The sequence below is a fragment of the Phocoena sinus genome, chromosome 16 (assembly GCF_008692025.1).
Source record: "Phocoena sinus isolate mPhoSin1 chromosome 16, mPhoSin1.pri, whole genome shotgun sequence".
Classification (NCBI taxonomy): Eukaryota; Metazoa; Chordata; class Mammalia; order Artiodactyla; family Phocoenidae; genus Phocoena; species Phocoena sinus.
In genome coordinates, this window is record NC_045778.1 from 27,698,914 (window position 1) to 27,713,256 (window position 14,343).

At 46.2% G+C, this 14,343-nt stretch overlaps 1 protein-coding gene across 4 annotated transcripts in view; it reads left to right on the forward strand.

The window, feature by feature from the left end:
• LRMDA (leucine rich melanocyte differentiation associated) overlaps window positions 1–14,343 on the forward strand; it is a 1,257,159-nt gene that overhangs the window by 766,472 nt on the left and 476,344 nt on the right. For all 4 annotated transcript variants that reach the window (XM_032608114.1, XM_032608115.1, XM_032608117.1 and 1 more), the window contains one exon: window positions 5,903–6,020. In XM_032608114.1, coding sequence (XP_032464005.1) covers window positions 5,903–6,020 — 118 coding nt within the window. The remainder of the gene's footprint in view (window positions 1–5,902; window positions 6,021–14,343) is intronic.

The window sequence follows — 14,343 nt, forward strand, 5'->3', positions numbered from 1 at the left end:
GGGCTACCAGCATTTCCCAGCCATAGAGGAGCTGTAAAACTTGTGGCTTACATAACCCAGTGAGCATTTTCCAGCTAATCTGCGATCTGGGCTTTGAAGATCACAAGAAAGCAAAGGTCACGACCCAGAGATCAAAGTGACAGAAGCCCACAGCGTAATTGCTGGTGACCCTCTGTCGAGGGCCTTGGTCTGTCCTGTGGGTGTATTGTTTGCACTGAGACTTCAAACGTGCTGCCGGTGAACGGTGAGGGAAGTCAGCTGGCCTTGGCCGGTCGTCAGGCATTCATTAATGCTGTAGGTGAGCTCACCTCAGCTCATTAGACAGCATTGTCATCTCTCCACTCACAGTGTTTGTTCATCCCTCTGTGGTCTTTATTGACTTTTCCTCACGGTTCTCCTTCACCTGGAGATGTGAAGGGGTGGTTAGACAAGGAAATTGGAGTAATAAGAAAGGAGGATATGGATGCATTTATTGTAAATTAACTTGGAGGCACATGGAATTCAAGCCAGCTAAAGCTTAAAAGAGGCGGGGGGCAGCATGTAGCCCTTTCCCTTCAGGGCACAGATGGAGAAATGGAGACTCAGGAAGGTGGCAGAGGCTGAGCCAGGATCACACAGCAAGCGAAGCCCAGAGCCTGGGCTCTTCCCTCTGCCCTGTTAGTCCCCATGCTTTTTGTTGGGAAGACCTCCCTCTTGTCATTTTGTCCACTCCCCCCCCCGCCCCCCAACACTTGAAAGCTTTGGTCTCTTCCATAAGCCGCATTTAAGCCGCTGCTAACTTTTCAAAATTCGTCAGAGACGTTTAGCTGTTGATCAGTGCTTTTGATCAGCATGAGGTAAGCAGTGTTAACCAAACTGGGTTGATGTCATCCAGTCCAGAGCAAAGAAGCTTGATGTTTTGTTGGCGCGTCCACGCTTTTCTGTTAAGCTTTGTGAAAGTTTGAGAGCAGTTCATGGATCACCCCTTGCTGCCCTCGGGGCCCCCGGGTGGGGCACCAGTCACCAGGTCTCCCCCCTTCCCGTGCATGGGAGCATGAAGGCAGCAAGAAGCAATAGGAAGAAGCATTGAGTGCTGTAAAAGGAAGGAAGTGGGGAAAATCCCAGTGATGCCACATCCAGTTCCCTCAGGATCTGGAAATGTGGTGTTTCTTGAGTAGAGTCTCCTCAGAGGATGAAACATGGCAGCCAGCCCCAGGAGCAGACATCGGAGATCTGTCTTGGTGTTCCTGTGGTTGTGCAGAGGGCCTGGGGAACAGCCGGATCCCCTGGGGAAGCAGATGTGGGCAGAAGACAAGAGCATCCTCCCTTCCCTTTGAAGTCTAGATGAAAAATGCCAGAGCTTTGGGATTTCGGTAGAGAAAATTGATTTGGGAGCAAACAAATAAACAAACAAAAAAGCCTTTCTGTTGTTCCTTTTGTCCCCCCTACCAGTTGTAGGTAACCGGTTACTTCCTAAGAGAAGTTCTTTCAGGAAGTGGAGGATCCTCTATGAAAAGAGAGAGAACCCGAAAAGCTCTGTGTGGGGCTCTCACTTTTGGAGAATCTGTTAGCAGACAGAGACAGGTGGGTCTTTGAACAACTTCCCAGGGTCCCTGGTCTCCTCTTGATAACCTCACCTTCCGTATCACAGCCAGGAGGGCCCCTGATTTCACTCCCTACCCCTCCCAGCCCTGCGGCTTTCTCCCAGCCACCTTGGGAAGGTCAGGAAAGTTGGCATTGCCCTCTGGAGCAGGGGACCTGAGCCTTAGAACTTAGACAGATCTCTTTTCATTAAGCAGTGCCCTGGCTTAACAAGCAGTTTTATAAATCTGAAGCTGTCTCCGGGTGCTGCAGGATTTATAGACGGGGGTTTCTGCCATAAAGTGGTTTATGACGGCTGCCTTCTGTGTTATTAGTAGCTGTCTCTTCCTTCAACCATTGCTGTTTGATAATAGCTTTAAAACACCCAGAATTACTTACCTGCAAGCCCCATTCCCAATAGCCCCTGTTGACAGCCTGAATAAGTTTACTGCCCTTTTGTTGTACTTTACCTTCAAAACAAACTGATTGAACCATCAATAGCTCGTGGAAGCTGACAGAGGCATGTCATCTGGACTAGCCCTGGTGATTGCAGGTTATCTGGGGGAGTTAACCTTACCGCATTGTTAACTGAAATGTTTTATGTACTGTGCAACTTTAGGATATGGCTGTGATAACCCCAGTAACTAAGTAATACATCACAGTAAAGAGATTTTGGTGCAACAAATAACCCTGGATTAAATTTACAAGGGTTGAATTGATATTGTAAAAGCCTTCATTCTGTGGCTTCGGGAATCCTCTCTTGTATTTTTATGGCAAACTTGTATTATACTCAGGATTGAAGCTGCAGCTTTTGACACCCGGACATGACCTAGAACAAAGGGAAATAGATCTCCCAAGACCAGAATGGGACAGGCAGGCAGAAAGCCCACTGGACTTACCTCTTGGCAGTAATGTTTGGAGCCAGTTCCAAACCACCAAGGGGCAGGTAGGTCTGGTAGATGTGGCTGCTGTCTGGGCGCTGGGTACCACAGACATTGGAGCAGGACAGACCATTAGCAGAACTGGAAAGGAGACTCTTGGTGGCCTTACCAACCTCATAATTCCAAAACGGTTATTCCTCGTGATGTTATTTTCACTTGCACGGTGGTTCACAGCAGGCCTAGTAGCATCGGCCTCACTTGGGAACTTATTAGGATGTGAATTTGAGACTTCCTTCCAGATGTAGTGAATCACAAACTCTAGGGGTGGGGCCCTGCGATGTGTGTTTCAACAAGGCATCTGGGGGATGCTGATGCCCCCTCAACTTGGAGAACAACTGTGCTAGAATATAAGCTCGTTGAGAGTAGAGACCTTGTCTGTTTTGTGCATCACCTTATTCTCAGTACCTAGTGCAGTTCCTGGCAGGTGGTAGCTTCTTAATTATTTGTTGGGTGAGTGAATATGTAAGTAAATGAAAGAAGACATATCTTAAGAGACGAACTTTGGACCCTGAGCTGAGTTTCCGACTGAACTATCTGGGACAAGCCTTCCTAGTGCCTCTCAAACATCTTTAAGCATCGACCACCTGGAAACCCCAGGCTGGCCAACAGGATGGGAGTCAAGTCACCTCTACTTACAGGGGTAACTGGCAGCCTATTCCGTGGGTATTTCTTTGGTTCTAAAAGAAGAGTGCTCTGAAAACAGCAGCTCTTTGTCATCTAAAATTTTTAACTAGCTTAAAAGCCAGCACTTCTCTCTCTCTCCTTTGATTTCAGGGCTGTGATCCAAAGTGGGGCAAAATGACAACGTGCTGTCTGTTGTCACCGTGGTTCCTGCCAGCCCTGTGAAGACATCTTTCATTCCATCATTAAACATTGGCTGATTTTCTAATACTGATGTTTTCTTCCCCTGAATATTCATCTTTTCCCACCCTACACTTAGTGGGTGTCTTTACTCCTTTGAGCGTCACTCCTGACATATTGTTTCCATCTGTACGTGTCTTTATTTGAAAGAATCTGTTGTCATCAAGACTTTGCTGCTACAAGCAGAAGATGGAAGTTTTTTCTGACACTGACTGAGGCCAGTGGGAGTTCTCCTGGAGGATAGAAAGGTCATTTGGGCCTTTGTAGAGCTTTTCTAATTTAGGGTAAGCTTAGGCCACATTGGGAGAGGGAAATGCTCAGGGAGAAGCAGGAAAGAAGGTAGTGCATAGTTTGAGGCCAGGAAGGAAGCAGGAAGTAGATCGTCAAATTTCCAGGACCTCAGATGTTGGTGTGGAAGTTTCAGGGGAGGAAAAGGATACACAAGGGAATTTGGAGTATTTTGACTTTAAAAAAGAGTAATATGAAGGCTGTGATCAGAGGCCTCTAAGCTGTTGTCTCTGGCACCTGAGTGATCAGCTAAATCTTTTACCTGGACAAGCACATGCGAGGCCATGGGGTGATGTGAGACCACCTGATGAATGGGGAAGCTGGCCTTGGGAACCCAAGGCTTTGCTGAGGAGGGAGGCCTGCTACACACCCCAAGTAACACGTGTACTGAGAGAAAGCTCAGGGCTTGGGCTGCTTTAGGGCTTGGATCTTTGAAGCCTTCTTGAGATTTCCTGTTCCTCTTTCTTTGTGCTCCCAAAGCTACTTTGTGTATAACCTCAAACTTGGCACTTACCTATGCTGATTTCTAATTTCTTTGGGTGAGTCTTTCTTCCTCATTACACTAAGACCCTCTTTTAAGAGTAGGAACCATGTTGTAATCACCTCTGTATACCTAGGGTCTGGCACGTAGTAGGTGCTTAAGAAATATTTGTGCAACTGAAATGAACTGGTATTTTATGGAGTCCGTTCTAATGCTACTTTCCTAAATGGTGTGAGGGTGAGGGAAAAAAAAAAAAAAACTTGCTCCCTGCCTTCAAAAAGCTTATAGTTTAGGTGAGGACATTAACTGAACACCAGCAAAGCAATTAAAAAACAATAAAATGGGGGCTTCCCTGGTGGCACAGCGGTTGAGAGTCCGCCTGCCAATGCAGGGGACACGGGTTCGTGCCCCGGTCCGGGAAGATCCCACATGCCGCGGAGCGGCTGGGCCCGTGAGCCATGGCCGCTGAGCCTGCGCGTCCGGAGCCTGTGCTCCACGACGGGAGAGGCCACAACAATGAGAGGCCCACATACTGCAAAAATAAATAAATAAATAAATAAAATGTTAAATTGCAGGGTGCTGAAAATGCCTCCTGGGAGTGTTGAGAAGGGAGAAAGCAATGTGGGCTGCGGGTGCAGGAGAAAACTTCCTGCAGGTTGGGATTTGGAAGATGAGTGGGTACGGAGGAGGCTGGGTATAGGGAGAAAAAGTCAGATTCCCATGGAAATGATTTATTGCTCTTGACGTTGGGTCCTCAACTCTTCTTCCTAAGCAGGACAGGGTCTAAACAATTGCTCCTTTGATTGATGGAGTATGGGGGCTTGATGGAGAGCATCTGGGTTGGTGACTACCATTGAGGAAGGAGACATATAGGCAGGTGTCTATATCTTTTATATATCTATTTATATGTTTATGTACCTGTCTCCTGGCCAGGCAAGTCTTCTTGTCAACTCCATACACCTGCTTGATAGTTCATCACACAAGAGGTCAGTCATTGGGTTATCCTTGGAGGCTGTAATGAATCCCAAAGACTCTCTCCAGGGGGATGGAGACCATATAGCATTTTGGGGGCTATTAATATCCCCTAGAAACCAACTTTCCTCGTTTCTCCTTGATGGAGATAATCTTCGTAGTTCCAGTGTAGAAGTAACTCAGTGATGATGAGAAAAAAGTCCTCAAAACCCCTGTTGGATTCCTCAAGGGAGCATTTCTCAGCTATATGTGTTTCTTACTGCTATCCCAAAGTTGTCCAGGTTATTATTATTATCTTGATGGCAAATTAAAGGTTCTTGTCTCAGCTTCAAAATGAAGATTTGCTGTTATCTCAGAGATGAGAATGATCCAGATGACATTAATGGTATGATCAGGTTGTAGGTTATTTTCACTGAGAACTTCTTGTGTAGCAAAGATGTTGGGTTCATTTTTCAGAATGGTAGAAGGTAAACACGTTGATAGGATCTTACTGGCTAATCCAGGTGTGTGTGTGTGTGTGTGTGTGTGTGTGTGTGTGTGTGTGTATCTACCTTTGAGTCAAGAGCAACCATTGGTGTATATTTTGAAAGTTTAGTTGTGTATCTGTGTAAAATAGAACCATTTGGATTTCCCCAGAGTGGTTATTCATTCTTTGTGAAAGAAGAGAGGAGAGGCAGGAACCAAGGTCTAAACTTCTGAAGACCTAATGGTGTAGTTTCCTGCTCATCAGACAAATTGCATGAAAGTTTGAGGCTGTCACCCCAGTCTTCCTGAGTTACCTCTGACTCTTCTCTTCCAGATGCTTTGTTCTGCACAAGCTGCCCAATTTGAAGTTTCTGGATGCTCGTAAAGTAACCAAACAAGAACGAGAGGAAGCTTTGGTCAGAGGGGCGTTCATGAAGGTAGTGAAGCCCAAGGTAAGCCCTCTACTGACTGTTCTTTGCAAGGAGTTATGCCTCACCTGTTGGGTACTCTTTGACCCTGGAGGAAGTCCTCCTATGTGTTCAGAATGCAGGAGGGATCTCACACCAGGATTTCTTCCATGGCTATACTGTTGGCCAAACAAGAAGTAGAACTGGGTATAAGCTGGGTCTTCCTGTAACCCAGCCTAGGGGACCTTATTGGAAAGGTGATTTCAGGCAGATGGCTCTTGTACCAATAAAGCAGCATCATACATAGTCCAATGGTGACGTTCCTGGGGAGGATTTCGGGCCTCCTGGAAGATGTTTTATTTACAAGGTGGGGCCTCTGCAGGTCTGTAGCTAAAAAAGGAGAAACAGGAAAGCATTGGGCATTTACTGTTTCTCAGGGGGGTAGTATTCCTCTAGTGCCTCAGAGGGGCCCCTTCTTTCTTGGGACCAAAGGGTAGCTGGGGGAGAGTGATTTTCTCTTGTCCACAGGTGAGGGCTCAATAGCTCTTGGAAATATTGTTGGCAGGGAAGGCGATTTTTTTGACAATGTGATCTGGGACTGGTGTGTGCTTCCGTCGTGTTGTTCATGGGAATGCTGTTCACTGACCTTCGCTTCGCCAGCTGAGTCTGCTTCGAGGCCATGGGATTGAACGTGGCGTTATCTTAATGACAGCGTTGATGAGGCAGGGGAGATTTGGCTTGGGGTCCTGGATTCAGACACAAGGAGATTATTAAGGACATGGGCTTGGGAGGAGCTGGGGTCCTTCAGTGAAGCCTGAGGCTGGGGAATGGACTTGATGACCCCTTTGGAGGTCCCTCACTGCCCTGGAGCTCTGTGGCGCTATGGTCACTTCCTGTGGGATCCTAGCTCGTGTGTGGAAAACACTAGCCCAGAAATCCTTGAGGTCTCGTTTGTCCTCACTGATTGACTTTGAGCACTCTGCACACGCATTGGAAGTGATTAAGAGGGAAAGAGGAAAAAACAAACAGAACCAAAACAGAAAAATGCAACCTCTTCCGTCAAGTTGCTCAGCTGGCAGCAGACCTCAGGCCACTTTCTTTCCCTGAATCCATGAGGTGCAACTTATTTCCCGTTATGCTGAATAAAATTGCTAACAGTTGTGGAAATATATGATATGGAGAGTATAATAGTGGCAGATAAATGTATTGTTACCTGTTTCAGCATGTGGGAAATTAATTGAGTGATTCGCTTCGTACCTATTAAAGTGTTAACAGTTTTACTAATGGAGGCACTGATTTGATGTATTGCTCATGACTGCCTTTAGTTATTCCAGCTTTTGTCCAAAAGAAATAATTCATTTCTTGGCCTCTTTTTTTTTTTGGTTAAAAGATTCCAGAGACAGCCCGTGTCACCAAACCACAGTACGACAAATAGACTGTTTATAGTATCTTGCATTCCTGACCATCCTGAATTTCTCACCGTCATGTATACGTGCATTTTATAGAATAGATGCTATTTCTCCTGCTCTCATTGTCTTTGACGTGGAAGCTCTGGAAATCTGGAGGGTTCATAAAGATATACCCATCGTACTGGGGTGGGGTGTCAATGTCATCCACTACTGTTCTAAGGTTCTTTGTGTCCAGGTATGTGAGTCCTCACATAATCTTCTAATGTGGAAGGAAGGGAACGTTGGCTTACTGTACAGGTGAGATAACGCAGGCCTCGAGACGCTATTTGGGCTGCTCAAGTCACCAGCTCATCATTGCTAGAGCCCGCGCTTTACCTGTGTGTCTGACTGCAGAGCCTACATTCTTCCACTCTGACCTCTTACCCCTGGAGCACTCATCTCACCATTCTCCCCATGCATCTCTCTGTCCAAACAGAACCTCCAAGGAAGGCCTAAGTGAAGAAAAACAGGAAACAGCAGGACTGTTCTGTTGGAGTAGAGATGGGGGGAACTGAAGTCCTCCCCTGCCTCTGAAAGCAGGGAATGATTCCTTAGCATCCAGCAGTAGCTGGTTCTCCGAGTCGTTAGCACTATCATCAGAAATGCTCTTTAAAGCTCCACATCAGTTTCTGATCAGTTACAGAATTAGCTCATGTTTGTGTGGTGGATGCTACCATCTTTACTAACTGTGTTAAGCTTTGAAATAGTCATTAATTATTTGGAGAGAGACATAACTACTCTGACAAAGCATGAGGACATTTGGTGGTTGTCCTTTTGTAGAGTTCCATGATTTCCAAGCTGGAGAGGGCTTCAGAACTCACCTGGTCTGTGCTCGTATTTTATGGGTGAAGGAACTGGGAGAGGACGTAGTTCCCTAAGGCCCCACAGTCCCTTGGAGGCAGAACTGGGACCAGAACCCAGACCATCTGGGTTCCCAGTGAAGTGTTCTCTTTACACTGTGATCCTTTAAGTGCACTGGAGGATTTCTCTGTGTTCTGGTTTCATATCAAGCTGTATGCCTCTCATGAATGGCAGGCAGTTCCCTTCTGTCTGCTGTTTGCTGGGCAATGTGCTGGTACTTCTCTTGCAGATAGAAAGAGGCCAAATGAGCTCCTTGCTGAATTAATAAATTGGGATTAAAAAGGCTGGTTCTCGCCTGCTCACAGTATGTACAGACATATGTTTGTTCCTTGCAGGTGTGTATATACGCTTTCCATCTCTGTGTGTGTGTGTGTATATATATATATATACACACTTATATATATATATATATATATATATATATATATATATATATATATGTACTAGGAGGTATGTGTACACCCAGGGTCGGCTTCTAAGTGGAGAGCAATTTCCTCTCCGTGAATTGCCGATGCTGTGCTGAGCACACTTGGTGAAGACCTATTTTTCATCACGGACTCGGAATCTCAAGTTGGCTTCTGTCCTTTCTGAGGCAGTGGCGTCCTGTTTTGCTTACTTGGCAGAATGCACTGATGGATGATCAAGGGGGCCGTGATTTGGGGAGCTGTTCTCATTTTATTCCTGACATAAAGTATTTGGGAGAATGGAAAATGCCTCTCCAATCACAGCCCTTGCCTTGGAGGTAGAGAACGGGCAGTCTGGGTGTTCATGGCTGACGCAAATGCAGAATCATCCAGTAACTCATAAACCCCCTAAGTCACAAGGGTTTGATCTGGTACCTGGCAGGCCCCAGCGCTTGAAGTGCGGAGTTGGCTCTCTCTCCCTCTCACGATGACACATTTCTCCTTCGTGGCTGCCTTTTGGCTTTTGTTGTTTAAAAGCTGCCTTCTGTCTGAGCTCTGATTGTACAGAACGATGCTGTCATTCATTAGGAAGTGACAGCTAACGTTGCAATGGCTCTTCTAGACTCTGTGTGTGTGTGTTTAGTGAATGGACCTACAACAGCTAGGCTTCGTTCATTTCCCAAAATTTTAAAGAAAATATATATCTCTGTCAAATATTGGCCATCGTATCATGCCACTGTCAGTGCAGAGAGCACCAAGCTGGACGCCTAGGAGGTGGTAGACCGCAAAGAATGGATTCTGTAGTGACCAGACCGTGACCCCCGCTCGCTGCTCTGGGAAACGTAGATCAAATCAGTGCAGAGACCTGTCCAGGAGGCCGTGTGTGGCGGGCACGCCAGCCCTGCACGTCAGAGAGACAGTGCAAGAATCCAACAGTTAGAATTGCTTATTATGTCCTGGCTTTGTAATTATTCATCCCTGTTCTGGCAAAGAGCACAGTTGTCATTTCTGTGACATAATTATTTAAAGCTGAGCCCTCTTGTTTTACAGGCACTTATAGGAAGTTGGCTACCAACAGTTTAATCTTTGTAATCTTATAGAAGCGATGGGAGACACAACTACCAGGGCAGCTGGACCAAGAACCCCAGCTTCTATTAGAAAGTGTTTAGACATGTGTGTTTTTGCTTGTAATCATGACCCTTCTCTTATAGGTCATAGGTTTGTTTGTGAGTGTCAGTGTGTCCTTGAAAATATGACATCCGTGTCTTTATGTGGGCACACCTGGGTTTCCTATCCTGTGTAGCTTGTGCATTTGTGTAATTTTGCGTAGTTTTGCATATTTGTGTATGTGTCTTTGGGTATTTTTATTGGGGGGGTGCACTATAGAATGTGCGTGTGTGTGTGTGTGTGTGAGAGAGAGAGAGAGAGAGAGAGAGAGAGATTGAAAGGGGAAGGGAGGAAAGGAGACATAGGGAGACGTGATGTGTTAAAGGAATAAACATGTACCTTTGGAAATCTTTTTTATTCTTGTCCTTAAACTGCAAGTTGAATGCTATTTGGGTCCAAGGACCACCTGCTTCCCTGACTATACTACATAGTCCTGCTCTTGACACTTGGAGTTGGGCCCAAACTTCCCTGGGTACCTTTAGTTTCTTCCATCTGTGTCTATGTTTTTGGAGTTCCAGGCCAAAGGCAAACTAGGATAAAGACAGGGAGTGGAAGCATCTGGAAGCCCACTCTTTGTCAGGACAAAGCTGCTGCGCACCTTCTGGGGTGTCAGCTCCATGAGGATAGGAAGTTGCTTTTGTTCGCTCCTCTATCTCCAGGGCTTGGTCAGTCACAGAGGCTCAGCCAGTACTCGTCAAAGCGATGAACTATGAACAGAGCATTTTGGAGGATCCATCAAAAAAGGTGGTCCATTTTTTTTATTGCCTCAATATGGTCCTCTGCAAAAGCAGGAAAGGGACTTTTACCATAAGAAAATGTAGTAACTTGGACCTGTGTGTTGGCAGAAAAGAGGGATTCTGGGTTGCATATTTGTTTTTCTAAAGGATTTACCCTGGGATTACTTATGATGGCAAAACCTATGGCCATCGTGATCACCAGGGCCATGGCTTCTCCATGGGGCAGCTTTGCTGGGGTGGGCAGCAGGGGTGCATTCCGAGCTCCCTGTCACTGCTAATGTGTTCTCTGAGTCCGTCTCTCGGAATCCTTCTGCTCATGTTAGGGATTTTAGGGGGGAAAAGTAGCTTTTCTCGGAAAACATGTTGGAGTACTCCACAAGTCTGTGGGTTGTTAAAATGAGATTTTCCCTGTCTTAGCTGCTCTTATGCTTTCTCTGTGCCGTAAAGGAGCACTGCCTCATGGCTTGTTTGGTTTACTTATTGTTTTCTATGCCTAACCTAGTTCTTCACTAAGTGCTACCTTGTTCTAAAGCACAGTGTGTATGTATGTCTTTCATATATTCTCTTACCCCATGGAGCCAATTGCAAACATGTGAAAGGTTATCCGAAATTACCTCTAGATAGGTTGCAATTACTAACATTTACTCTATACTCAATATTTTTAAAAATACATATTTTACATAAAGCCTGGGTATGCCTGTAAATAAATATTGTAAACCACATGAACACGCAGTTTAAGTGGGCAATAAGCTGGTAGACATTGAAAGTTCTCTACTGTGCCCAGCTGTCAGAAGAAAACTAAAAATGTCAGTTGATTTTCTAGATATTTCTAACTACCTGAATACGTTAGTGTTTTACGGTTATTTTCTGTTTTCACACCGATGTTTCTCGTCTAGAGACGTATTCAGATTCTATTTCCAGTTACTTTATAGTAAATTTTGAAGGGAGGAAAAATCTTTAATTCTTTTTTGGAAGATGCTTAGGCATTGTGTTTAGAAGCAACTTCAGAAGCCAAAAATTTGCAGTTTGTTTTTCCTTCTTCTTTCTGATTTCACAGTTTGCCACATTCATTTGATGGGGGAATCACTTGTATTTCTTCATTTTTAGCACCATGGCCTCCTGTGTCTCAAATAAATGCTTTCAGAGTGTTGCTTTTTGGAGACCATGTTGGTAGCTTTTCATGGCCTTGCTTTTGGATAGCAACCCTCTGAAATCAGAGATAGACTGTTGCAGAGAAGTTGTGTCTCCAGCACCCTAGAGATAAAGCGCCCTAGCAAAGCCCTGTAGATAGGAAATTGAAACCACAACAGAAGGAAAGTGAATAGAACTGTAGTTGATGGTAGCAGCCTCTGAGAGCCATGCCCAGATGTTCTGGGGGCCTGTGCAGGTGCTACACATATAGTACACATCATTCTCCATTAAGCCCAGTATCTGATGAGATATCATTGTGTCTCTGTTGGAGTCATTGGCTTTCACTGCACCCCGTTGGCCCAGCTCCACATTCATCCGCTTTGTGGCCTCTAACATGCTGGCTTTTTTTCCAAAGATGTTTGGACAGACACATGCCTAGAGGATCATGGAAGTAAGTGGCATTTTTGGGGGAATGAGATGTGTCCCTAGCATCATTTGTACAGCCTCTGGAACCCATCCATTGGGAGAACTGTGGTAGATTTCATTATTTGTCAAAATCATTCCACTCCTTCTGCCCTTGCCATGGCTGCCCCTTTAAGAGAGAAGCATACCTCTGCATCCCATTGACTTTGGACTTGGCCATGTGGCACTTCGGCCAGTGGGATGTGAGTGGAAGTGACAGCATGCCAGCTCTAGGCCAAGGCCTCACGAGGTACTATGTGTTTCCACTCACCCTTCTTGCACGCCCGCCATTTGCTGTGGAAACCACGTGAGATGCAGGTTGAGAGGACACACGCTGAGATTAAAGCCTGAATCAGAACTACCCCAGCCACCCTCGGACCTCTGCACAAGAAAGACATGCTGGTCATAAGCCACTGAGGCTTTGAGGAGCACTGTTGCTGCAGAGACCTGACGAACACATAGGCTGTCCGTGCTCACATTCTGTCCTCTGGCCTTCCCCGGCCACTTGAACCAGGGCTCTTAACTGAGACACAACTTGGGGTATAGTGAAGTTCATGGCAGTTTTGGGTGTCACAGCACCACCTTCGGTAGGCTTTCTGGTTGCCTCACTAATTAGGATCGAAGGCCAGCCTCAGGGTCGACTGGCTGCTTAGCAGTAGATTATTAGTCGTGATGAAACTTTCCCGATACGTGAGTCAAAGCAACACCTAGCATATATTAGGTGTCCACTATGTATTAGATACTGTACTAGCGACTTAATATTATCTCTCAATTTCTCTTTGAACTCGAATCTGCCAGTGATGATCAGAGAACTTGCATACATCACTTAAAATTACAGAGCAGTGTGGAATTCAGTTCTTCCCCAGGCTCACTTAGGCCCCTAGGCTCATGCCCTTTTTCCTGTATACCTTAAATTTCATCATCCAGACATGGAGATAGGATGAGAGGCAGGAGAAGAAGAGCAGGACGACCAGGCCATGGAAGGGAGCCCGAGGCAACTTTATAATTTTCAGTTTTGACCTTGTGACTACTCCCTCCAACCCATTTTGGTGAAAATTTGTGGGCTAGGCCGAGAATGGCAGGAGCCAGGCGGTGGAGGGCTCTGTTGATTAGGCAAAGCTTGCAGCTTAATTTGAAGATGAAGAGGAACCTTGGGAGGGTTCAGAGTGGGAGGGAAGTGTGGGCCGGTCTGTGTTTGGATCCCTGGGTGTCTGGCGGGCGGGGGTTCGGGGGGCACTAGCGCTCTGTGTATACAGCAGGTGTTTTGGAAATCTGTACAGAGGCAGCTGCCGGCCCGAGGCCACCCAGTAGGCGGAGCACCCAGGCCAGTGTTGGTGCTCAGGTGGCCACGCAGGTCAAAGAGCTGGGGCCCAGAGGCCTCCCCTGACCACAGGGAGGGGTCTGGCTGGTAGCGAGCAGCTCACATGCTGGGATGAGGGGAAAGCCGATGGCTGTCAGAGACCCAGTAGTAACTCGCCTGGCAGAGGGTCTCTGACATTCTAAAAAGTTCTTTGACACGTTCTTACCCAGAACACCCTGTCCCCTGTGGTATCAGCTGCCTTAATTTTAAGGAATGAATTTAAGCCTTCTTAACTGAGCCATGAGAAATCCTCATTTGTGTGATCTCTGGTAATGATTAAGATGGAGCCTTACTAGCCGACTTTGTCTGTAATCTGTACATTTCCAGCCTGACATTTTCTTGATCCACTTTAGAAGACTGTTTTTGGTATTTTCCATTTGCAATTTAGTTTTTTTAAAATTATTTTTAAAAATTAAGCTTGACGGGAAAGAGAAGAGGGGAAGAGGAAAATAAAGACGCTTCCTTAAGAAAGTGGGTTCTCAGAGCATAAAGTTGGGGTGCTGATTTCAAGTTACCCATGTTTAAAGCTCACATCACCCTGTATTCCGTGTGCAGCTCAGGGCTTGGCAGGGAGCTGTCCTCCTGAGCAGGTGCATTGGTAACCTGGGGCAACACCTTATCCTTAACACGCTTTACTCTCCTTGATCTCCCCCCACCCCCGCCAACACGCGCACGTGCGCGCGCGCGCGCGCAAACACACACACACACACAAACACACACACACACACACACACACACACACAAACACACACACACTTTGCTTTGAGCCTTTGACCCTGATGATTCCAGGCCAGTGAT